Genomic DNA, 24,205 nt, shown 5'->3' with positions numbered 1-24,205 from the left:
GGCTGATCGCGGTTTACAAATGTGACTAATAGCTTAAATATAGTGACCTCAGCTCCCATTCAGCAACTGTTCAATATCTAGGCCCTGAGGATTCATTTCATTGCTGTGAGGTTTTTGTACTTGCAAGAACTCTTTCTTGGTGTACAGAAGAGGGAATAAAAATCTTGAAAAGACAGGACCATTAATGATTCATGATAGACATTTAAAATTCAAAAAAATCACCAAGTTGAAAATGCATTTCCACAGTCAAATTTTATTTCAAGCCCTTTTACTCCTTTGCAAGCTTTATTAGTTGGTGGTAAAATGCCAGTTGGTATTGAGCAATCATTAACTTACAGTTTATTGACTTCAATTTTTTAGCTATAATTATTACTATTTTCAATGTGCTATTGCTAATATTCTTCAAAAAAAAAAAAAAAACCAAAAGAAAAAACCCCAAAAAACCAAAACCACCCCACAACCCTACTGCTTAGTGATGACAGAATGGAAAAGGGAAATAAAATGTTAGTTGATATGTTAGTAATGATAGGACTGAGTGGGTAGTGAAACCGAAGATATGAGTGATTTAAGCCCATTAATGTGGGTGACTGTACAGCACTCATAATCTGTAATATCCAAAATTACTGGTGATTTCTTTCTCGGGTCTCTTTTCTTATGAGCTTAGTTCATTTCACTGTCTGATACTCTGCTCTCCAATTATGCTTTCAGCTGAAAGTCTATATAAATGAAGATGGCATTTGAAATGGCCAGCTGATACTTTACATTGACAAATGCATCATGCAGATGGATTTGAAAGCTCAATAGAAAGGTTCCAGTGAACTTCTGTCCAGAACTTGGACAGCATGTCATTGAAAAGGCATACTAAGGGCTGCCTGCTGTTGTGAAGACACTTTACTGGAAGGGTAGACCTAGGTCACATTTTTTCCTCTGCTGTCCTCAGCAATACTTCTGGTTTTGGGTTTGGATCCCAGCACTGGACCCACCAAACAGATCCAGGGTAATGCTTCCCTATTTTCAGTGTACAAGAGAGTGAAGGTTGTTTACCACTTGGCTGAAATAAACAAAAATTCACATTAGGTGTCTTTGACACTTCTGAAGTCATCCACACCTTCTGCATCAGGGAGTAGAAGTCTGTTCTCTGCTAATGCTTAGTGGATATCATGGACTGGTGGTGTTCTCCTTTGGAAGTGTTGACACAGTCATGCTTTGTGGACAGTTAGTTCTGAAGGGAACTGCTCCATCTTGTCTAACCATCTGGGAAGTGGAGGTCCTTGGAGACGGATTTTAATCAGCTAGAAGATGTATACGAAAAGACCCAGGAAAAACAGACTATTCTCAAGTGCTGAATTTGACTTGAATGTATCTTGAAGGATTAGCTGCTCTACTTAGTTACAAGCAACTGTTTTCTTTTTCTTTCAAATTGTTTTATTTCTTTCAGCATGCAGAATCATTTTCCAATGACAGCGACTGAATAGTAGAATGAGATGAAGCCAATACTGACTTAAAGAACTAAGGGCTTGCTGGTAGTTTCAGCAGTAGTTCAGTATGCACCAAAGTTAATACTGGTTAATAATTAATCCAATAAAATTGGATATTGTTACAAAGCTCTATTCTATAAATGACTGGTTTTAAACATTCAAAAGATAGTTTTTTTTTTAAAAAGGATTAAAATAAGGCTTCTAAGTGTTCATCTCTATAATAATTTCAGAGTTCAAGTCTCTCACATACTAGAAGTTCAGAGTTTATCAGCAGAACATAGGTTAATGGGAGGCAGTTGCCAAACCACAGAGTAGGAAAGAATAGAAAAAGCATACTGATGAACATTCAAACATGAATGCTTTTAGCCATTATCAGTGAATGTGACAGCTGTTGTGTGACAACCGATTGAAATGTGGTTATATAATCCACTGGGGTTTTCCCCTTTTTTCCCCTAAAGAAAAGGAAATACGCTATTAAGAGTGCTATATAACACTTAAATACAATGTAAGTGCTATACATATTGTATTTAATTTCAAAAATTTAGATTGAGAAATCTAGAATGAGAAATATGAAACCCTCTTATAGGTCTTTTTCAAAATGCAAATTTATGTCTCAAGGGGCCAGTGGAACCTAAGGTATAAACACAGTCTGTATTTAGGAAGTTTTAAAACCACATATTACTGAATTGATAGAGCATAACTGCTCCCTTGCTTAGGCAGCATTATGGTCTATCTTGTAAAATGTACTTGGGGACATGTAAAATGGTTTATTAAACCTACAGTCCATAACTAGAGTTGTTACATTTTAATGTATATATTTTTCATTCATGGGTTATTGAACCACTAAATCCTAACGATTTGTCCTCATGCCAAACAATTTCTTTGAGCCTTGTTCTGAGTCTTTTCAGCAACTGAGTAACCACTGGAACATATCCCAGATCCTTAAATTTTAAAGCTATTTTTCAGTCCGTCGTCCCGTGTCCCGTCCCCCCCCCCCCCCCGTCCCCCCTCCGTATACAAATGTACAATTAAAAGCAGGCAAGGAGGGAAGCTTCTGTTTACTTTCACAGAAAATGCTTTCATGGAAAGAAATCCATGAAGTATTTCGGGGTCGGAGATCTGCAGTTTCAGGGAGAAAAATCCTGAATGTGAAGTGCTCTCTATAACTGTAAGGAATGTATACTAAAAGAAATAAGGAGAATTTTACTTACGCCATTGCATGAACCCTTTTTTTCAAAACCTAGGTATGGCTTGCTGTTTACAGAGTGTCTTTCTCTGTACTTTTACATGGCATATTGTTCTTTCATGCTAGTAAAAAATTGGTGTAAGTTATAAACCAGTGGTGAATTAACACTACTAGGTGTGCCCAATTATTTCAGGGTATACTGGGTTTGGACTGTGTTTTCCTTCCACTGCTATTAGAAATAACTCTAGGGAAGAAGCTGAACTATAAAGAGATGAAAAGCAGTAAAATAGCTTCTTCTCTTTGTGTTCTCCAAGGTCCCAAATAAATAATATTCACAGTACATAAAATATCTCTATTGATCTGAAGCATTTCATTGCTGTGGTTCAACCAACAACTCTCCTACAAACACATATCTAGGATTTGTTATTCATCTCATGCCTGAAGAGAAACAGGAGCTGTGAAAGTTAATGGGTATAACCCCGTGTTCTAGGATTCAAGATTTTCAATGACAAAGTATTTGGCTACAAGATCTCTTCCTGGTGTTGATTTTATGAAGATTATTGATAAAATAACTTTCAGCAAAGCAACAGTGCCATAATATTTGTGAAATGGCACACACCAAGAAGCAAAATGAGTAAAATCACACAGGCTGTCTTTATTCTTTTCCATCTGGAAAAATACAATTGGTTTAGGGAGTAATAGGGTAAATTTAGAAGGGGAATGGTATGTACTCTAAGTGTGCATAATTTTGTTATAACAAGCCAAAATCTCTTTTCTGTAAAGAGATAAAGATGTTTCAAAAATTTTCTGAAAGAAAGGGATTTGTGCAAGGTAAGTTTTCTAAGTACAATGTATCCATTATTTTTATGTGGTGCATCTTTGCTATGTTAGAAATACCAATTTCCATGAGATATAACCTTTCGCTGCTTTTTCTGTGATCCTCCCTTTCCTTTTTTCTGTTCTTTTTGGTTGTTATTATTATAACATTTCAGATTATTTATTCTGAGGCATTTCCATGAGTAGAAAGTATCTTGAAGAAGAATATAGCCAAGATATATAACAGTTTATTTTATTTGCTTCTGGCTGAGAAATGATTTTGCCATCCCTTAGGCTATAAACTGTTTTTCAGGCTGTAAAAGTCTATGCTGTCTTTGCAGGTATGTTTAACGACCAGACTCTTTGAATCCCTTATATTTACTTCAGATCCCTTTTTTTAGTTTGAGCTGACGAGGAAGCACTGTACAGCACTTAAAATTTGCAAACCTTCTACTAGAGCACGTAATACAAGAGTGAGCATTTACCAGATGCCTGTTATCTGGGACTGCTAAATTCACCTCTAAACAGAATCAATTCAGGAATTCTGTTCAGACTGCTTTCTTGAAGGCTATGTTATATTTTGTAAAATGTGTATTAAGCACATATTATTAATCTGGATTACAAATGCAATGCAATATTTAGAGTATCTTTCATTTCAAGCTAGTGACTGTTTCATCAGTTTTACTATTTTAAATGAGAAAATCATTTGCCTTTTAAATTAACATAAATGTTAATTCAACTTTCCTGCACCAAAATACTCTAGAATAATTGAAATAATTGAATATTGCTTACAGACAGTTTCTTCTGGACATTGCCAAGTCATTTATTTAATAGAAGAGTTAATAGAAAATCACCTTAGGTTGTTTTTTTTTCCCCAAAAAATAATAATTTATTTAAAAAATGTATTTAAGTTATTTAGTGCTTGCAGTTTTTGTTTATTTGTTTCTACTAAGAATATTGAAGTATTTTCTTCAAAGATTGCCATCCTTTCTCCTTCTCTATGTGTATACTGTATAGATATTTTTTTAGATGTTTCAGATAGCTTTTGATATTAACTACATAGTCTCCATATTGTTAAATCATGTAAAAGCATATTAAAACTGGAAAATGAAAAATCTATGACAGGGAAAGCTTTAAAAAATAGGAATAAAATGGGAAAGCACATATGCATGTACATAAATAAACAAAGCAATGAAATGGAAATAATCTACGTTTTACTCATAAAATTTAGCTGTAGCACTTTTAAGACTCACAGTTATCAAAACTGACCTTTTAATCTTCTGTAGTAATAGTAAGAACTCCTCCTTTTTTTTCCTTTTTTTTTTTTCTTCATCTTTTCTTATCAGAGCCAGGATCAAAAAAGAAGTTGTTACACTTACATGTCAAGAATCATGACATCTGAAGAAAAGCAGAATGCATTATTTCTTGGTGAGAGTGTTATACAATAAGACTTGACTGACATTTTACAAAATTTGAGCTGCTTTCTGATCAGTTGATTTAATTAAAACAAGATATTCATTTCTGTGTATAATCTGTTTTAAGCCTTTCAAACGTACAAGTATATAGCGTAAAATGATATTAGATTGTCTTGAATGATTTGTCATTCTATTTGCAGATACCTCAAATCAGCTATGCATCTACAGCTCCAGAACTGAGCGATAACAGCAGGTATGACTTCTTCTCTCGGGTGGTTCCACCGGACTCCTATCAAGCACAGGCCATGGTTGACATTGTGACAGCCCTCGGGTGGAACTATGTCTCAACGCTGGCTTCTGAAGGCAACTATGGAGAGAGTGGCGTGGAGGCATTCACCCAGATCTCCAGAGAAATCGGTGAGTGCATGTTTATCAGATTGTGTACTTTTGTACTTTTTTGTACTTTTTTGTACTCTTGCTGCTAGGTTACAGAGTATCTCTGAGCTCTGCCTAGGTCTACTCTGTGCAATCAGAACACCTGCAGGTGTGTTAACTGGACTCAAGTGGAGGCATTTCTGGATGACTTTGCTGTTCACGAGTCTGCCAGGGCGACAGTGTTAAACAGCAAGTTAAGAAAAGCTCCCAAGAGAGGCAAAAAATTTATGTCTCTTGCCTTTTTTGGAAAAGGGTTGTTCCTTGATGAGTTAGGGGCAAAAAGCAAACAGCAGCTGAATTACAGGAGATGTGATTAATTTAGTTTTAAAAAATCACAATCCAGTGAGACCTCATTTTCCACGTTTGAGCACTGATAAATCTAGGCTTTTTAATTTTGATGAATTTGAAATACAGAAAAAAAACCCAACAAAAACAAAACTGTGAAGTACAAAAACAAAACTGTGGAGTACAAAGACTGTTTTCTTTCAGGATGAAATGTGCTATATAAATACAGGCATCATTATGAGAAGTATATTTAAGTCCCTTTGATCTTCTTCCCCTCCATTATCATAGTTATTTCTAGCCTGAAAAAAATGGCTATTTCTCAGGAACAATAGGTTTTGGACACCAAGGAAAGAGATGATGAGTAGCAGGCAGTTTGAAAGAAGGCAGAATCGGTCTTTCACCAACTACAGTGTTAAATGACACAAAATAATGTCCTTTAAACAAATAATAATTGCAAACAGCTTTCCTGTCCTTCCTCAGAAAACCTGAGTTAATCTACTGGACTTGGCTTTCAGGGTATGTACGTATGAACTCTGGTTCTTTCAAGTCAGTTTGAGTGCATGTGTGTTTCAGGTACTTATGCTTGAACTGTAAACATTTCTGATTGCTCACAACAGTTTGGCATTTAGACAAACTCACGGTGATTTGTGCTGTTAAGGAACTGGTGTATATAACATGCTCGATTAGTTAACTAATAAATGTTCTGTTTCTAGCTTCTGATCAATTCTGTCAGATCCTAGACATCCATCCCATCCATGACTTCATGGGAGAGCCAAGGCGACTGCAATACAATGGTTTGATCTGGACTTAGCAAAAGTATGAATAATTTTCCACACTTCATATCTAAAAGAGACATTTTATCTATTGTGTCAAATACAGCAGCAAATAGATTGGCTGCCCCAGCTTTATAGCTGGATGAGAAGCTCTTGGTGTCTTGTCTCCTGAATTTTGTAGTATTCTCTCATCTGTCACATACAATATTCTTCTGAATTTATTTGAGAATTGTGATCTAGGTGAAAACAGCACAGGCTGGATGCAGTTCTATTTAGAACACTTTTCTCAGAGAGTAATTAGCAATGGTTTCTGTTCAAAAGGACAATTGTGTTATGTGGTATTCGGCAGGTGTTTATGCTGGGTCATGTACTAGACAATATTTTCATGTTTAGTCCAAATGGACTTGGAATGAAGGCTATGTTTGTAAAATCTGGGCGTGACTTCAAGCTAGGAAGGACTAGGAGTGTATTGGAAGAGCTTGTTAGAGTCCAAAACCGAAGATATGCTCTGAAAAAATAGTATGCAATTTGAGAGAAATGCAAGACATTGCGCTTCCACAAGAGGAACTTGTACAATGAAGAATACAGAAAGACTGGTTGGAAATTACTCTTTCAAAAAATGATCTGAGCATGATAGCAAATTATAACCTCCCTATATTCCTCATGAACCTGCAGACAGGCATACCATCTGTAAAATAATGTAAGTAATCCTCCAAATTGTTTAGCAGTTGTGAAACCTCATTTTGACTCAGTACAGGCTTTGACCCTCACTTTGCAAAAGGTGAGAGACTCTGCAAGCAAGAACAAAGACAATCACAAGTCTTGAAAAAGTGGTCTGTGAGGAATGACTGAGCAAGGTGGTTAGTTAGCCTGAAGAAGAGGTGACTAAGAAGTGAAGGTGGTGGAAAATGATGTCTTCAAATAGACAAACGGCTTTTACAGGCAGGTAGAGGACCGTTTGTTCATCCAAATACAGTGTATGTGAACAGAAGTAACAGAATTAATCACTAGCATGATTCCATTTAGATTTGTAGAAAGCCCCTTTTAACAGTTAAGGCATTAAAGCATTAGACCAACTTGCTTGGGGACATTTTGGAGCCTCCACTGCTGAGGATCTGGGAGAACGCATTAGACAAACACCTTCCCAGGGATTATATAAGTGTACTTAGTTTTTCCTTGGGGCTAGGAGGTTGATCAGATGATTTCCTAATGTCCCTTCCAGCCTGATTCTATTATTCACTGTCCTCAGACTTTAACCTGAACGATAGGACTGTAATCCCCTTTAAAATGGAAAGTTTGAACAGGATCTAGTTAGGAGGCCTGAGACTACAGAGACTAAGTAGGTTTATAAAAATCACGACATGGTATAAGTCTGCACAAACCAGCAAAACTTATCAGCTTTATGTTAATAAACTGTTAAGAGAATCTAATGAGGACATTGCTCCCCTTGTGCTGCTGGCACACAAATGCATAGGACAGCTCAGCTCCTGAGTTCTTCATATCCTGTGATAAGTAACCAACAACTGGAAGTGAAATTAATGGGAAGATAAGCATAATGCACAGCAATAAATTTGAGGAAAGGATGTGAGAGTAATTGATATATCCATTTCCAAAGGAAGCTCAGCACGTGAGAGGACATGTGAGATAGTAGTTTTGAAAATACAAATAGGAAAGCTTATTTGTTTTTAAGTTTTCTCTAGCCAGCTAAGAAAGAGGTATTTTAAAATATATTTGAAATGGAGATTAATTTCATGTGCTTATAATTTTAGTTGCTTATTTGTCATGAACTTGACTCTGACTCTAATTTCCAGTTTGATTGGCCCTGTGTTCAGCTTCTATTTCTTGATCAGTAACAGGAGCAGAAAGGAAAGAACAGGCTTCCAAATGAAATGTGGAATACTGAAAAGGTCAAAGTGGTGCCACCCTGACATGTCACAGAATATATTACATATCAAAATCTGCTCTCATTTTAATGACAAAGATCCTGTCTGGGAAACAGCATAGCTGGAAATTAAATATTTTACATGACAATGATTGTAAAGAGAATAGGGAATGGTACTTATTCCAATGCGTTCTTCCATGCATTATTGTTTGAAGACAATGATTAAATTTATAGATTTTTCTACTCCCATTACAAAGTTAATCAATGATATCACTATAACAATTTTGCATCACAATCAAATCATTTTGGTACATTGGCCAAAGGAATGAGTTCATACAAAATTAAGAGTTTAAGCATTAAACTGAGAGAAACTTGATTTACTGAGAGAAATTAAAAAGGGGAAAAGAAGGAAGCACATTTTACCAAGTTCTCATTAAACTGTCATGCTGAATATTGCTCTTCTATTTACTTTGCTGTTAGTGTGTTTGACAAAATAAATGTTGGAAAGTTTCTAATCCTACTTTCTTCTGACGGCTCATTCCTCCTGCTACTAGATACCAAATGAAATTAATATCAGAGAGAAAGTCATGGGATCCTTTTTACTTCTTTTCAGAATACAAAACTATTTGGTTTGGAAAAATCTCTTTAGGGTCAGAATACTTGGTCAGGTAGTGCAATTTTTTGTACTGGGAAATGTAACAAATTCACGAATAATATATGAAATGCTGTGTGACAGATTTTATCCCCACTAGTATTCGATGAAAAAATTACACAAGTGCTAATGGGTACTCCCAGTGAAAAGCTTTGGAAACTATAAGAAGAGGAGGTACATGTGATATAGGCATAGAACTGTAGCTGATCATTAAGAATAGGTGAGGATAATAAGCATTGCTTGCCCCTTTTTGCTTCTGAATTGATTTTGTATGTCTTGCCAGAGGTGTAAAAAAGATAGTGAAGCAAATTTAGGACCAGATCTTTGACTAAGCCAAAATGACATAACTTTGTAGCAGCTTTACTTGGAAAGAGAACGGTGTACTTAATATCAGCATGTATGTTTGAATGTTTGTTTTTTAGAAACAGGGTTTTGTAGTTTTACCTACTTCCTTTATCCTGCTGCATTTCTGTTAACAGAATTTCTCTGAGAAGGAACCACAGTTACTTTATGATTCTTTACAATATTCTTACCTTTACAGTCACATTGATAACTATATACCTACTTATGATGAATACATATACTGAATTAGTGCTACACTAAAAAGCTTTAAATAAGATTTATTTAAATTGTTTTAGACTTCAACTTAGATAGCTGTATTTTGTTTACATAGGGAATGTTCTGTGACATTTCTTTGACACAGTTCTTAGGTCATCTTTGTGTTTTGTAATTTTTTCTTTTAATCTGTGGTTATGCATTCTATCTCTGGTTTTCTTGGCTTACTGGAATACTTCTTACCTTTAATATCTTTTGGACTTCTAAAACTTTCAATGGATAAAATGAAAGATTAGTGGAAAGGAGGGGGGGGAGGATTGAGATGGAAAATACAGTTTAGGGGTGTGTAATCTTTCCTCTTCACTTTGAATATTCATTGATAGCTTAGAAATACATAAAATGGATTGCTGTTGAGATTAATTCACATTTACTGCAGTAATCTTTGTACACCTTTGAAATAAAGCTAAAACATTTAATATCTTCATAAATAAGCTGATGAATAGACTTTCCCTCCCCATGGTGTTATTTAAGACAGTCTTGCAATGTGAAGACTGAAGAAATACAGTACTTGAAGTGTTACCTTTTTCCTAGAGATATTTCCACTTTAAAGACTGCTTTCAAGCTTAACAAATTAATTTGCATAGCTAATAATATTCTAACATACCCTCACAAAAGGGAAGTAGTTTAATTCAATTTGAAGTTTTACTTTTATATTTATGCACCTGAACTCTATTGATAACACTGTATTTCAAGCTTAAAGTTGTAATTAATAATAACACTCTATAATTGGCCTCAGGAGCTTGAAACTAATGTTTGAAAAATTATAAAATCAGATGGTAGGTGTGTTAATACTGCACATGCTTGAAAATTATTTCATCAGGTTTTAATATTTGTATCAATTAGTACCTGATAAAGAATAGTGTAATTTTTAGGGATTTATAAGGAAGGTCCATTTTAATTTCTCTCAGTGATGCTAATCAATATGATATTCATCAACATTAATTATATGTCTTTTTTCCTTCTAGAATTTTAGGGAGGTTTCTTGGAGCAGTAAGCGTACTACCCTGGTATGCTCCCTGACCCTCCAGTGGTTGGAAGAGGGACTTCTTTATCTCTAATAGCTCTTAGGGGGTTTCTTCTTCAGTCGGTTAGTCGAGGCACTTTTTAAACCTCCTGTAGAAAGCTCACTAGCTACAGTGGGGAGAATAAAAAAAAAGAGAAAAGGTCGGAAAGCTTCTGTAGAACTGGGTTTTGTATCTGCCCTAAAAAATCTGTAGCATACAGTGGACTGTACTGACAGAAGTTACATGGGCAACCTTGCATCCTTAACCAGTACAGATTCACTGATAAGTTTGAAAGAGTTGTATTCTGTTCGGATTTCTCATTTTTGTGGCCAATTCAAGCAATAATGTCCCTCACAGGGATACTTTTAGATTCTATGACAAAAAAAAAAAAGTATCAGAAACTTATGAAAAAGCATAAGTAATTTACAGACAATATAATTTTTTCATGGATTGTCTAAGCAATGTTATCACATATGTGAAACCACCATTATACTTTAATACTGATGGAGTGAACGGAGTAGTTAGGAGAGTTGGCAAAAGAGGGTCCCAAGGAGCCTTTGGTCTGGAGGTAGGGCTAAATACCATCCCTATGCTACAAGGTACATGCTTGTGAAACACTTCATCTTGTTCCCCTACTTGTAGAAATTATTTTCATTCCACAGGAGACAATTAGCAATTTGATTCTGAAAGAAGTCCTGGCTAAGAAATGAGGACTTCTGTATGTGCTTGAAACTGAAAGAAGTCAGTGAATACTTCCCTGAATCTTGTGGGCTTTAGCAAAGGATGAAGTGCTCAGGAAGCTTGTCTCTGAGGCTGCCAACGAGGCTCAGAATAGGAAGACTTCACACTTCCTGGTTTTGCCCGCTGATATTTATTGTCTCATGCCAGTTGGGGTGTGAACTGTGGTCAAGACTGAATTCATTAGCTATTTTTATGTGGTACAGTTACCAAATAGCTGTGATATTTAATCTCTTTGGAGTCTGAAGCCGATTTCATTTTGCTTATAGCAGTCAGCTCCTGGAGAGCTGAGACAAATAAACTCTTTAGAGCAAGGACCAATATGTTTTCTCAGTGATGCCTACTGCTGTGAATTTAGAACATTTAGAAAATTCTGAAAAATAAATGTTAAAAGCTCATTATAATGTGGAGGACCTTCACATGTATACTCACATATTTAACTTACCTCTATAAGTACTACGGAAGTCATTGGACTATATGACTGGGTTTGTTTTTTTTTTTTCTCTACTTCGTGTGAACCCAAGATGTTTGCATTGCACCAGCACAAAATCAAACAGTGTTAAAAGTGTCCAGGAAACAAAGTTGTATTTTGGCAGTGCTTTTAGTGCAATGGCTTGGTGGTAGAACCTTTTAACTTAATCATGACATCTAGGTCAAGATTTTTAAATGCAAAAGTGCAAAAACCAAAGAAGTAAACACGTTGATGCTAATTCTAAGAAAGCAATCTTACTAGATTAAAAGCGTACTTTTGTTGAAATATAGTGTGTAGTGTTCATAATGAATATGCATTTTCGTTAGATGATTGGGCCAGATTTAGATATTGCTGCTTAAACTGTAGTCTGTATATGCTTGAGAGCTCTATGATTAAAAGGGTGCTTTCTGGACATATAAATTGTTATTTAGATTTCTGAAATAAAAGGTAGGATAAATGCATAGGTACTAACATGCCATCAGATCATTGTGATGACAGAAACAAAATTTCTCAAGTGCTGCTGTTCTGTATATTAGTATCTATTACTGTTGAACCTGTAGCTTCAATTAGTTTCTGTGACTCGTTTGCTAGAAGGAGCCCCAGAGCAAATGATTCACACATAATAAAAAAAAAAACTTCTGTGAAAGCAAACTTAGGAAACATCTGAATCAAAATTTAGCCATTTTAGTTGCTTATGACCAAATTTCACACAATTGCATTAGCAGGAATTGGATTTTAACAGAGTTAATCCCAGTGGGCATTCTTGTCAAAAGTGAAAGTATTTGTAAAGGGTATACTGGAAGGGAAAGTATCAAGGACATGTGATATGGTTTCCAGTTTGAATCAGGCTGCCCATGCTTGGTATTTGCATTATGATTTTGCTGTGGTAAAAGACAGAGGAGAGCTATGCGAAAAACTTTGACAGTTTATTTTCCATGGCAGTTGTGCTTAACTTGCTCAACACCCCCACCCCCAAAACCTCTCAACAATAAGCCCAAGAAGCTTCACAGATTCTGGAGTGAGTGAGATTTTTTTCCCTCCTGTATCAAGAGCTAAGAGCTCCTTTGCTCTTTATTTATTGATTTTATAAATGTCTGTTATTGTCACTTCTTTCACAGCAGGAGGCTTGTTTTTACACAAGATTCAGCATGGCCCCTTTTGTATCTCAGTGGCATGAATGACTGTTGCAATTCCAGCTGGAATCGGGGATCAAATATTCAGACCACAGCATTGTCTCGATCAGAGGCTGAGTGAACTTTGCCAGCATAACATTTAATGTTTTGTTTGGTTTTTTTTCCCCCCAGAATGCATAGACTTTTGTAAGGAAAGCCTGTATTTAAGGGCACTGTCCGAGCAAAGGTGACAGGAAGGAGCACAGTGACATGGCCTTGAGCTCTATTTGCATGTTCTTTTTTGTTAACATTTCAAAGGTTTCACAGCATTTGAATTGTAGTCTTGGCTGTGCTTCACTGGTCTAGACTCAGTATTCTCATTCACATTAAGAAGTTACACCTGGTGGAAAGAAGTTCCTGGCTCTTGAGTTTGCTGAGAAAATTGCATTTTTCTGTCTATATGTCTTTCTCTCTTCAAACAGTTTCTAGTAGTTTTAAATGTTTAGCATCTTTGTGGCTTTTTTTTCTACCTGGAGAACTGTACCTCTTAAAAATCACATGTGAGAAATGCCTCATTAGGGAATATTAACAATATTCTTAGTATCAGCTCTTTCATGATCTGTGGTTGCAGTTTAAACACTGAAGCACTGGAAATGTCAGACTGAATCAGATACTGCCTGTCCATATCTTGTCTCCAGTGGTGGCCTCAATTATATGGAAGAGAAAGGTACCAAAATCTTATTGAGCAGTGATTGGCAGAATCACCTATCAAGGAGTGTTTTGTAATCCCAGGTATTTAGTAGGTGATGCTCAGATTTCCTGAAGCATGTAAATTTATATCCATTATAATTTCTTCTTGTTATCAGTTTAACCTTACTTATTGAATGTCCTCTTATTTTGATGCTAAAAATGGTATGCAGGAGAGTCCAGTTAACCTCCTTTGTAGCATGCCTTCTTACTACCTTAACTCTGGGGTAGAGGATATGAAGTAACTGCAGTTTAATAGTTTTTGTTGTCAGTTTCTGGATCCCTTATTTAATTTATATCTCTGTTAAGCTGTGTAGCCATGACTGAACACTCCAAGTAAACCTCACTATTGATTTATATAGTGTCATTGTAATCTCATTTTTATTCTTAGTCCCATTTTTTATACATCCTGACAAACAGTAAGCTTTTTCTGTTGGCTGCTGGGTAGCAAGCAAATTATTTCCAAAAGCTATCTGTACTGACATTCAAGGTTTATTTAACAAATGGCTACAGCTGATTTAGAACTCAATGATGTGTGTTAACAATTCTAGGTATTCCTGACAGTGTGTGCTCCCTTGCATTTGTCAATAGTCAATATTTTTCTATGATAAACCCGTTTATCTAGCTTTGTGAATACTCTGTCTCTTCTCTCTGCTCGTTTATTTAAAATCATTTTATACCATCTTCAAAGTTTCAAATTGTTCTGCTCAATACTCTCTCGCTCCTTTTTTTGAGGAGCACTGTTATACAAAGTCCCAGGTTTGTCTTCATATAGATACAAGTATAGGTATGTCTAGAGCACACATTTATTAGCCTTTTCCAGTGTGGAATTTTGACTGTTTCTTTTGATTTGATGTTTTTAATCCTTAGGAGTCCCTTCACTCCCCTTTCTCCTAACTCTTGCCTATTGACCCCAAGTTCCTAAAGTCTTTCAGTCTTTCTTCTAAAAACTCTATTATGAATTTTAATATTCTATACACAAGGCTAATATATCTGTTTTGGTAGTAACTACTGTTACTTTCTGTATAAGTATTAATAATAACAATGTAGAGATTTGAACATACTTCATAAATGTATCTTTGTGTTGGTTTCAGCAGTAGCAGTCATTTTCCTCCTACTTAGTAGCTGGTGCAGTGCTGTGATTTTGACTGTCGGCCTGGGAACAGCGCTGATAACACTGACGTTTTTTGTTGCTGCTCAGTAATGTTTAGTCTGACCAAGGACTTTCTGAGTCTCATGCTCTGCCAGGGAGGAGGGGAAGGCAGGAGGAAGCAGAGACAGGACACCTGACCCAAAGTAGCCAAAGAGGTATTCCATGCCACAGCACATCATGCCCAGGATGTAAACTGAGTGTTACCCAGAAGGGCTACTTCACTGCTGGGTCGGACTAGGTATTAGTCAGCGGGTGGTGAGCAGTTGTATTCTCTTCCCTTGTTATTTCTCTTATCATTATTATTGTTGGTGGTAGCAGCAGTGATTTGTGTTATACCTTAGTTACTGGACTCTTCTTATCTCAACTCGTGGGAGTTACATTCTTTCGATTCTCTTCCCCATCCCTCCGGAAGTGGGGGGAGGAAGAAGTGGGGAGAGTGAGCGAGCGAGACTGCGTGGCTGACTGAGTTTAAACCATGACAATGTTGTATAACTGTATCTCTCCTGAATGCAGTTATTCTGCAAGGTGCTTAAAACTCATGTGTTTCACTATTACACAGGATCATACTACGTGTTACTGAGCCAATAGTTCTGGCAGTTTGAAGTGAAGGTTAGTAACTTCCAACAGGTGCTAAGTTGAATTCTTGTGTTCATCCAACTGTAAGTGAAGTCATTGACTCAGTCACATAGAAAGCCCATGTAATAGGGAACTAAAGTCTTTCAAATATTAGCTTAGCACTAAGTGAAAATTGGAATTTCTTTTTCTTTAGAACTTTTGACAAATAATTTTATTGTGAATTGAGACAGAGGGAAATTGCATTACGTTTTTCGTACAAACTTTTGCATTACAGTTCAGCTAAAGCATATTTTGTTTATATTTCATTACAATGTCATTTTTAAAAATCTGTAAAATGAAACAGAAAAATGAGTGTTTCATCTTATGGCTTTTATTAAAAAGAAAAAAATATTGAATACAACTAAAACTGTTTTCAATATTTTCATCAATTTTGGCTAAATAATAATGTCTGTTAAAAAAAATTAATTAAGTGTCAAGAACCAGCTTTCTATCCTTCCTTATCCCAAATTCTGTTAATAAATAGCGTGTATACATATGTACATGACATACGGTCTACTTTTCTGGGCAGTTCTGCTGAGATCAAGGGACCTGTTAGAGCAGATAGTGTTGGGGTTTTTTGTTTTGTTTATTTTTTTCTTTGAAGAGAAAGCAAAGCAAGAAAATAAGTAATCATAAATAACATGACCTGTGACTTTATGCACTTTCTGTTATGTACTGTACTATGACATATATGACTGTATCCTCAGTAGTAGGATATATATAGGTCCTTTCCAACCCTATTCTATGATATACTTAGTCAAGTCTCCTCAGTCTGTTATAGCTTCATGGCAGATGTTTTAAGACTAAGAAAACTTGTTAGGAGTTACCCAACTTAGCATTATGATTGTTTTTCTAAGTGTCAAAGACTTAAAAAAGATAGTTTAAATAAAAACAAAATTAAACCATGTCCTACTAAAGAAACGACCACTATCATTCTTCCTTTATATGATGGTAAATTCTAATGTATTACCAGTAGGATCTTCACTTTTTATTATATTTCTTTATGACTTCTACTTTTTCTAATCTTTCCTTTCCCCAACCACCAAAAAAGAAGTATCCAAGACCTGCATGAGAAACAAGTGTGCAGTTGTCACTGACTTATTTTTAATATGCTATGCTAATACAAAATACTTGAACTTTGCTCAGCTGCATGATGTAGAAGAGTTGAACGAGTTGAATGTTACAATGCTGAAAATGTTCTTACAACATTGCAAGCTAAGAATGTTTGATTGGAAATGTCAAAGTGACATTCTCATCTTCATTTTATTTATTTTCTTTCTTGTGTTGAAGGGCAGGGGGCCATATTGTGCTCTGAGTCACAGTAAACACGTTTGCTTTTAAACTTGCAGTGAGATACCTTAGCAGTAACAGCTCTCTCTTGAATCCTTGCATGAGTCTGCATATTTTCAGACTGGGGTAACCCTTTTAGTCAGCTACAAGTCATTCCTTCGGTTCTGTTACCTAATGAACTGCCCACAGAACTCCAAAGAATTCTGTTCAAAGATCAGAGTATTCAGAAGAATTACTATTACTCATTCCAGAAAAAAATTGGCATATGTGTATGCTTCACTAATAGTTGGAAAGACTCCTACATTGATTTTTTTTTCTGTTAGGAATGCATGATTTTTATGCAAATTACAAGCTGCGATGCCAACACTTTAAAATGAGATGGCAGAAATATGCATATTATGAAACCTTACAGATTATAAAAAAGATTGTTTTTTTGATTTTACTAGAAAACTCTTTCTTATGTCAAAGCTCTGTCCTCTCAAGGATTTTCTATGACAGGAATAGTGTTGTTTGTTCCTCTACTTTTTAGCATTTCTTCAGTATACAATGATTACTGTTTTTTTATTACTTTTTAGCAAAAACTGAAATAGAACTAATTGTTTTAAAAGCTGAAATTTGTACAAAAATGCCAGTCTCTTTCTTTAACATTGTTAATTAAAGCAGGATATTTTGACTAGACGATTAATCAAAAGGATGAGTTACAAAACAATACCCTTGAGCAGCAGAGGTGTCATGCAGATAAATCCCTATGTGCTGCTGTCACTGTATGCATCCAGAAAGCTTTCTGCCATGTACGTCCTGAGCGTACTATACAACAGTTTTCAGAAATACTGAGTACCCGTCATATGCCTCCATAAGTCATCTTCTCCTTGAGCTGCTTACCAAAATGCTATGATTGGTCACAGAGGTGGGAACAAGATTTCAGAACCTCTGCAAGCACAAGAACAAGGCAATTGTAGATTTCCAAACAGAGAAATGAGTCTATTGAAGGACGTGTACCTATGGATTTTGTAAATGTTTGGGGAAGGAAGGGATAAGAAAAACAAAGCTACCCCAACACCTCAATGATTCCTGCAAACATTTTTTGCTGGTGATGTTTAATTGCCGTTAAAGGATCCATGACAGTTGAAGGATGTCATTAATCCTATGGATGTAAATGCTCTCTAAATTAAGAACAACCACACCTGTTTTCAGTAGTACCGAGTCAAGATCTGCTGCTTTCAAATATGGGAATAAAAAATCTGAACTAAATTTGCAGTAAAGTTGTTTACTTTTGTAGGCATTCTGATTTTCCTCTTCTTGTTTATTTTGAGGGTGGGTGTCTCTGTGTTTATTTTCTGCATAGCCTACTCCCTTTAAAACAGCATGAACATCCGAGAACATCTGTGAGTCTCTAATCTTGGAGATAATTACATCTTATTGAACTTCACCAGTGCTACCCAGGATGCAGAAACACATAGTGGCAGCTTTCCTGAAAAGGCCCCAGAAGGATGAGAGAGAAAGGTATCATACATCCTAGGAAATAAAGCAACCTCTATTTTATTGTGGTGGAATGAGAGACTGTATAACTCAAGAGTGCATGCCCAGATCTTCAGCACTGTGCTTGTTGCATATAATAACTTTTTAGAATTTCCCATGGGTGACGGGGATAAAGCACAAATCCATACACCAGAGACCCTATTCACAGCTGTGTTGATACTAGCCAGATGAGGGCAGTACTTTATGTATGCTCTAGCAGGTGTAGATTTTGCTAGCATATTGGATGTACTGTGAGATGCATTACATTTGCTAAGGCCAGTAAATTGAGCGATACGATTATTTTACCCAACATGTTAATGCACTTAATGAAGTGCATATAATCACAATGCTCAATTTATAAGAATTGTCAAACCTCATAATTACTTCTATTATATTGTAGTTTATGGATTAAATCCTTTCCGCCCTTATTCAGTAGCTAGAAATATGTTCAATTTCAGTTAAATGAATTGGTTAATGTAATTTTTTTTTCAGAATAATTTGATTTGCAAAATATGATGTCTCTTTCACAGAATTAAGATGTTGAAGTCAACCTGAAGATACTCTTCCTGTTGCTAAAACAGATGCAAAATGTGTGATTTTTTTTCCCCCTTCAGTTAAGTGCAGAGAATTTGGTTTAAAAATAAATGGTAACCTACAGAATGGTATCAGTGGCTCAAATCTTTACAGACTTATGTATGGACCTCTTGTTGAAGTTAGTGGGCTTTTCATGGTTAAATCCCTTCACTGTTTTTATTTTTTAGTTAATCAGATGTATATGTGTTAGCAGTGATATCTGTATGGAGACTGTTAAAGGCATGGGACTCAGAAGATATTTTTTTTCCCATGTGGACCTTGGTAGAGTCTGAGCATGGTGGTGGTGATGGTGGTGGGATTTCAAGTGATGGCGAGTGTTTAGTTCAGGTGCATAATGAGTAATGGCTGGTTTTCCACAGTAATGCCCATGAAATGATAAAATTCGTTAACTAAGGGCAGTTTATTTGGAGTTGTGTCAGCTGTCTTTGTCTTTCTGTGATAAACAAAGGCAGTTATCTGAAAGAAGGACATTTGGATATGTTCAGGAAATGTGTTAGTGATGGAAGAGCATCAGTTCCCATATGTACACTTGCCACAGGCACTGCAAGCTTGTGATAAGCCCCTCTGGGTTACTTGCACCTCAGGTGCCTCTCAGGATGAGTGGTGAAAGGCATTCAAGGACTTCTGTGGTGGATAGAGAGCTGCCTTCTGTTTCCTTCTAAATAACTCTTTTTGCTCATTTGTTATTTCAGTTATTATAGAGGCACAGAAAAGCTTGTGCAAGGGAGAGATTATGTATAGGCTTAAAAGGTAAAATACATTGTGTCCAAATAATTTGTTTTCCTAGTCAAGTTATAGAGTCTATACTGAGAATACTAGGAAAATGAGAAATGAAAGAAGGGGAAGAAAGAACATAAACAAAAGGGAAAAATGCTAAGTGGTTTTCTTCTGTTATCTCTTATCAGCCTTTAGCTTACATTAAGTTCAGCTTAATAAAGTACTTTACAAAATATGGTTATGTTTTCTTAGGAAGTAATTCTTTAGCCAAGTGTAATGTTTTGCTGAGCAGGGAACTAAGCCCCTGATTTCTGCCTCATGTGATGTAATTTATTAATGGGAAGGAAAGCAAAACAAGTTTCAATAAAGGACTTTGATCAGTTTTATAAAAGGGACTGTTCAGTATGTTTTTTTGAGTCCGTGTGGGATTTGAGTCAGAAACCAAGATGATCCTTTCACATGCTGTGCTCTTCTTAGGCTTTTCAGGATCTGGGGGCAGAATGGTTGTGCAGGTTCCAGACTTGAAAGTTGAGCTTGGCTTCCATATGCCCCGTAATCAAATTAACTTTTTATGTTCCGCAAGCCCTGAGTTTTCCACTTCTTTCAGATGGCATTCTGATTGATGACTCTGTAATTTCATTCTATCTTAAATGGATTTATTCAAATGAAATTGCAAGTCTTTAGTAAACGTTCGTTTTGGTGAGGCACAAAATCCTTATGCTCTGTCTGACTCTGTCTTAACTAACAGAAATGAAACGCATCCACAAATACTGTTTTTTCATTCCAGTTACAAAATATGATCTTCAAATACAACTAAGAGTGCAGATTTTCTAGCACAGAGAGTGTATTCTATACTAAGTCACATTTTCAGTTAGAAAAGTTTCCTGCTGAAATAGTTGTAGTTTTGTGGACTAGAGCGCAGATCAGACTTCATCTCAGTGACTGCTTCTGTGGACTTGGTTAATTAGCTAAAGAACCAGAACATCGGCAAGAAGTAGGTCTATGTAATACCAAACTTTCATCTCTGCAAGTGAGCTCAAATCTCAGTTATTGGTGCAAAAAAGCCTTTGTTGTCTCCAAACTTCCTATCAAACGTATTCCAATATTATGAGATCTTCACAAATTCACCATTATAACAATCTATGCCGTGTGCAGTTGAGCATGATGAGTTTACACAGTGCTGTTACTTTTGCTTGCCCAACATTATTAATTCTCCTTAGTCTTCTCCAAGCTCTGAATTTCCCACTGTTCTGATTCATTCCTTTCCAGTCATGTGAATAGATTTTAGACAGTGAAGGAATACAAATAAGGCTGATGCCACTAACAGCCAGCATGATGAGATACCAAGATTAGCCTCAGCCTTTCCTTGATTAATTTGCTTGATCAACTTTTTATTCTTATTGAAATTATTGTTCACTGCTTACCAAATGGAAAAGAAAGCATTCACTTCATTGTAGAGGCAGTGTGAGGGGATGGAGGGCCTGAACCTATAATTTATGTATTGAAGTGGTGTCCCTCAGGGATCGGTGTTGGGACTGGGCTTGTTTAACATCTTCATCACTGACGTGGACAGTGGGATTGAGCGCACCCTCAGCAAGTTTGCCGATGACACCAAGCTGTGTGGTCCAGTTGATACGCTGGAGGGAAGGGATGCCATCCAGAGGGACCTTGACACGCTTGTGAGGTGGGCTGATGCCAGCCTTATGAAGTTCAACCATGGCAAGTGCAAGGTCCTACACCTGGGTCGGAGCAATCGCAGGCACAGCTACAGGTTGGGCAGAGAAGAGATTCAGAGCAGCCCTGCGGAGAAGGACTTGGGGGTGTTGGTTGATTAGAAAATGAACATGAGCCGGCTTCAGTGTGCACTCGCAGCCCAGAAAGCCAACCGTATCCTGGGCTGCATCAAAAGGAGCGTGACCAGCAGGTCGAAGGAGGTGATCCTGCCCCTCTACTCTGCTCTTGTGAGACCTCACCTGGAGCATTGTGTGCAGTTCTGGTGTCCTCAACATAAAAAGGACATGGAACTGCTGGAACAAGTGCAGAGGAGGGCCACGAGGATGATCAGGGGACTGGAGCACCTCCCGTATGAAGACAGGCTGAGAAAGTTGGGGCTGTTCAGCCTAGAGAAGAGAAGGCTGCGTGGGGACCTCACAGCAGCCTTCCAGTACCTGAAGGGGGCCTATAGGGATGCTGGGGAGGGACTCTTTGTCAGGGACTGTAGTGACAGGACAAGGGGTAATGGGTTCAAACTTAAACAGGGGAAGTTTAGATTGGATATAAGGAGGAAATTCTTTCCTGTTAGGGTGGTGAGGCACTGGAATGGGTTGCCCAGGGAGGTTGTGAATGCTCCATCCCTGACAGTGTTTAAGGCCAGGTTTGATGAAGCCTTGTGTTAGATGGTTTAGTGTGAGGTGTCCCTGCCTATGGCAGGGGGGTTGGAAGTAGATGATCTTGAGGTCCTTTCCAACCCTAACTATTCTGTTATTCTATGAAGTAATCCTAAACCCACTGACTCTTTCTCTGATGTCCTGTAGGAGTAAGAAAAATGGACACAACAAACTGCTAAAATGGCATATATTCAGCTGTGTTTTGCATTTAATGTAAATTAATTATAAAAATGGGAATCAGGTTTAACCTCTTGATTGCTGGTGTCTAACAAGCAGAACACAGTTATAAGAAAAGTACTTCTGGAAGGCAGAAACAAAGCTCGTATTTGTCCATCCATAGCAGATTTATGAAAAGAAAACAAGTAAAGGTGTCTTGTGGACTTGAACTATTTTAATACCTCAAGGTAGTTCCCAGTTTTGCTGAAGTGTTATTTACTTTTGATTTAGTTTTAGATGCAACATCCTGTGCTATTTCTCCAAGAACTGAGTAATTCCTTCTTTTATAGGGCTTTGATTCATTGTTTTGTGTTACTGAACTTAAGATGTGCATGCATATATATTTGTTGTGACGGTGGAGAGTGGAACGGTGCTTGTGTGAAAGTAGAGGCAGAGATCATAGTCGCAAAGCTGATGGCAATGTACTAAGTGAAAAAAAAGCATTACAGATTCTATATGCTACCATGACATATTTGTGCTGGAAAAAAACCCTTTCTCATGAACTTGCTCATGACAGTCTTTCACAGCTAGAAAAGGGCAAAAGAAAGAAAGCAAGAAATGCAGTTTGTTGATGGTAAAGAGGAATTGAGGATGAAGAACAGAGAATTAATTCTGTAATATAAGATGCCATGAGTTGCATTGCTTGCATTGAGTTGTATCTCTTCCATCCTGTCAGAGGCCCAGATGGCCTTCCAGCTGTCCTTTTTCCCAGGCAGCTTAATTCTTAGACACCCAAGCTCATTACTCCCGCTGGAGGCTTCTGGCTGTGAGCATGCCACATCCTGAACCCTACTGAAGCCCTCAGAGAAGCCTGAAACAGTGGCTATGATCAGGAGGCTGATTTACATCACCTGATTTCCATGGACATCATGTCCAACTCTCTTGCATGACAATACAAGATTTTCTTGCACCAGTGGATGGTGATTTTTTTGGAGATGTGTGAATACCCTTCCCAGGCTGGCTGCGGCTGAAGATTACCTGACTGGCAGGGTGCTGTTACCTGCAGGGCTTTTGCAAGGGACTGAGCACATGGACACTCAGAGAAAGTGCAAGAATGAAAGTTATTTGGGGAAATTAGTTGAAGTAGTGCCTATAAATTTGGGATCTTTAAGGCTGAGGATAGCAGATGTGCAGGCTAAGATCCACATTTTCAGACACACACACAGAGAAAAACGATATTTGTAAGTCCAGAGTCTTACTTGCCAGAAAACAAAATACAGTAACTGGAATGTACAAACTTACTTATTTTTTTACAGAGTTCCTTAAAAACAGTTGCTGTTAAAACAGGTTATCTACTGTGAGGAAAGCATTGTATCTGTGGTCAGTCCTTTCTTAATTTAGCAGCTCTTAGTTTCATCACATAAGGGATGAAATTTCTTCACAGAAATTTCTTGATAAAAGAGACCCCCCGGAGTCTGGAGTATCATAGGATCATAGAATAGTTAGGATTGGAAAGGACCTTAAGATCATCTAGTTCCAACCCCCAGCCATGGGCAGGGACACCTTGCACTAAACCATGTCACCCAAGGCTCCATTCAACCTTGCCCTGAACACTGCCAGGAATGGAGCATTCACAGCTTCCTTGGGTAATCCACTTCAGTGCCTCCCCAGCCTCACAGTAAAGAACCTCTTCCTTATATCCAGTCTAAACTTTCCCTGTTTAAATTTGAACCCGTTACCCCTTGTCCTACCACTACAGTCCATACTGAAGAGTCCTTCCCCAGCATCCTTGTAGGCCCCCAGCAAAGACAAGTTTCAGAGAAGATAGAAGTCTCTGACAGGATCAGGTAAAGAGAAATTAAAAGAGAAGGTGTGTGTGAGAGTGATCGATTTGCTTTCTTGTAGGAGGAATTACACCTGTCCTTAATTTTCGCAGTGAAGGGAATCAAGGTAAGTTCATCTTGTGGGGTTTGGATCTGCTTATTTTCTTTCTTCTTTTCCTCATTTCTTCCACACCTTTCTCTCTTTTGCTATGAACAGACTCCATATTTCTGTGAAAAATGGACTGTGATTCTAATGGAGTGTTTTTAGACTTATGTATGGTAAAAAAAGAGGTCTCAGTGCTCTGATGCAGGAGGGAGATGTAATAGGAGAATAAGATCTTC

The 24,205-nt window shown here is 37.1% G+C and overlaps 1 protein-coding gene across 1 annotated transcript in view; it reads left to right on the top strand.

Annotated features, from left to right (window-relative positions):
- The window catches only part of GRM8 (glutamate metabotropic receptor 8), a 352,304-nt gene that overhangs the window by 61,304 nt on the left and 266,795 nt on the right, over positions 1 to 24,205 (top strand). Inside the window, exon 4 of the mRNA XM_065665020.1 lies at positions 5,096 to 5,312. Within this exon, the coding sequence (XP_065521092.1) occupies positions 5,096 to 5,312 (217 nt within the window). The remainder of the gene's footprint in view (positions 1 to 5,095; positions 5,313 to 24,205) is intronic.

This window comes from Lathamus discolor, chromosome 1 (genome assembly GCF_037157495.1).
Source record: "Lathamus discolor isolate bLatDis1 chromosome 1, bLatDis1.hap1, whole genome shotgun sequence".
Classification (NCBI taxonomy): Eukaryota; Metazoa; Chordata; class Aves; order Psittaciformes; family Psittacidae; genus Lathamus; species Lathamus discolor.
Note: the sequence above shows the minus strand (reverse complement) of the source record. Positions and strands in the feature narration are given on the sequence as shown.